Source organism: Trichechus manatus, unplaced genomic scaffold, assembly GCF_000243295.1.
Source record: "Trichechus manatus latirostris isolate Lorelei unplaced genomic scaffold, TriManLat1.0 scaffold00043, whole genome shotgun sequence".
NCBI classification, from domain to species: domain Eukaryota; kingdom Metazoa; phylum Chordata; class Mammalia; order Sirenia; family Trichechidae; genus Trichechus; species Trichechus manatus.
The window spans coordinates 1,673,692-1,674,832 of NW_004443979.1; the positions used below are offsets into that span (position 1 = coordinate 1,673,692).

The 1,141-nt window shown below is 36.4% G+C and overlaps 1 protein-coding gene across 1 annotated transcript in view; it reads left to right on the plus strand.

Moving 5' to 3' along the window:
• SEC23A (SEC23 homolog A, COPII coat complex component) overlaps positions 1-1,141 on the plus strand; it is a 61,556-nt gene that overhangs the window by 14,277 nt on the left and 46,138 nt on the right. The window contains exon 5 of the mRNA XM_023731443.1: positions 315-394. Coding sequence (XP_023587211.1) covers positions 315-394 — 80 coding nt within the window. The remainder of the gene's footprint in view (positions 1-314; positions 395-1,141) is intronic.

Below are 1,141 nucleotides of genomic sequence, written 5' to 3' on the forward strand. Positions count from 1 at the left end.
TAGACATTCAATTTACATAATAACTTATTTTGACTGCTGATTATTTCCGGAGTATTTAGTATAAAGTATTTCTGGAGCTAGTATCCTTCTTCTTTGCTCACATAGCACCTTGTACTTTGCTGTCTCATGGTGATTATTTCTCTATATTATTATTATTTATCTGTCTCCTGACTAGACTGTTTGCTTTCTGAGGAAAGAGACCTTATGTTCTTTATTTTTGTGTTCTACCACCTAGGCCAGCACCTTGCACATAGTAAACAGTTAATAAATCTTTTTCCAAGTAAATGGATATCACACAAAGAATCTTTTTACAGGAAATGCTGGGCCTCTCTAAAGTACCCGTGACTCAAGCAACACGTGGTCCTCAGGTGCAGCAGCCGCCTCCTTCCAATAGGTAATAAACATGGCAGTGAGATTTTACAGTTCATGCAGCTATTTAAAGTGTTCTATGCCCTTAACTTGATTGTAGGCATTGAGTAATACTATGTTGTTAAATATTTTTGGGAGTATAAATGGATTGGATTAGTATTGCTGTTTAAGGAGTTGAGGCGGAATCATGTCACTGAAATGTTTACAGTCTCATCACTACAGAGAAGAGTTACTTTAGGTTTTGATATAACTCTGATTTTTTAATTTCATGTTCAGAAAACTTAATTTTTGTGGTTTGAGGTCAGCCAAGCAAAAATAGGCCCTCAACAAGCTGAGAAGGCAAAAAGGGACAAGGGCTGGTTGAATGGACACGGGAAATCCAGGGTGGAAAGGAGGACCATGCTGTCACATTATAGGGAGAGCAACTAGGATCACATAACAATATGTGTATAAATTTTTATATGATAAACTAACTTGAACTGTGAACTTCCACTTAAAGCACACTAAAAAAAAAAGTCCCTCAAACACTTCATCTTGCCTAATCTCAGAAGTAGCTTTTCCCCCTAATCAGAGGTGCTATCACTAAAACTGTTGGTGTATCTTCTCACAATTATTTCTAGTAATCTCAAAACTTACTATGTTGGTAAATGAAAGATTAAGTCCTGAAGTAATATTTGGTTGTGTGTTTTGTTTATAGCACCCCATGGGAAGTTTTTAGAAATGCAAATCCTTGGGAACCAACCCAGATCTTCTAAAACAAAAACTCTGAAAC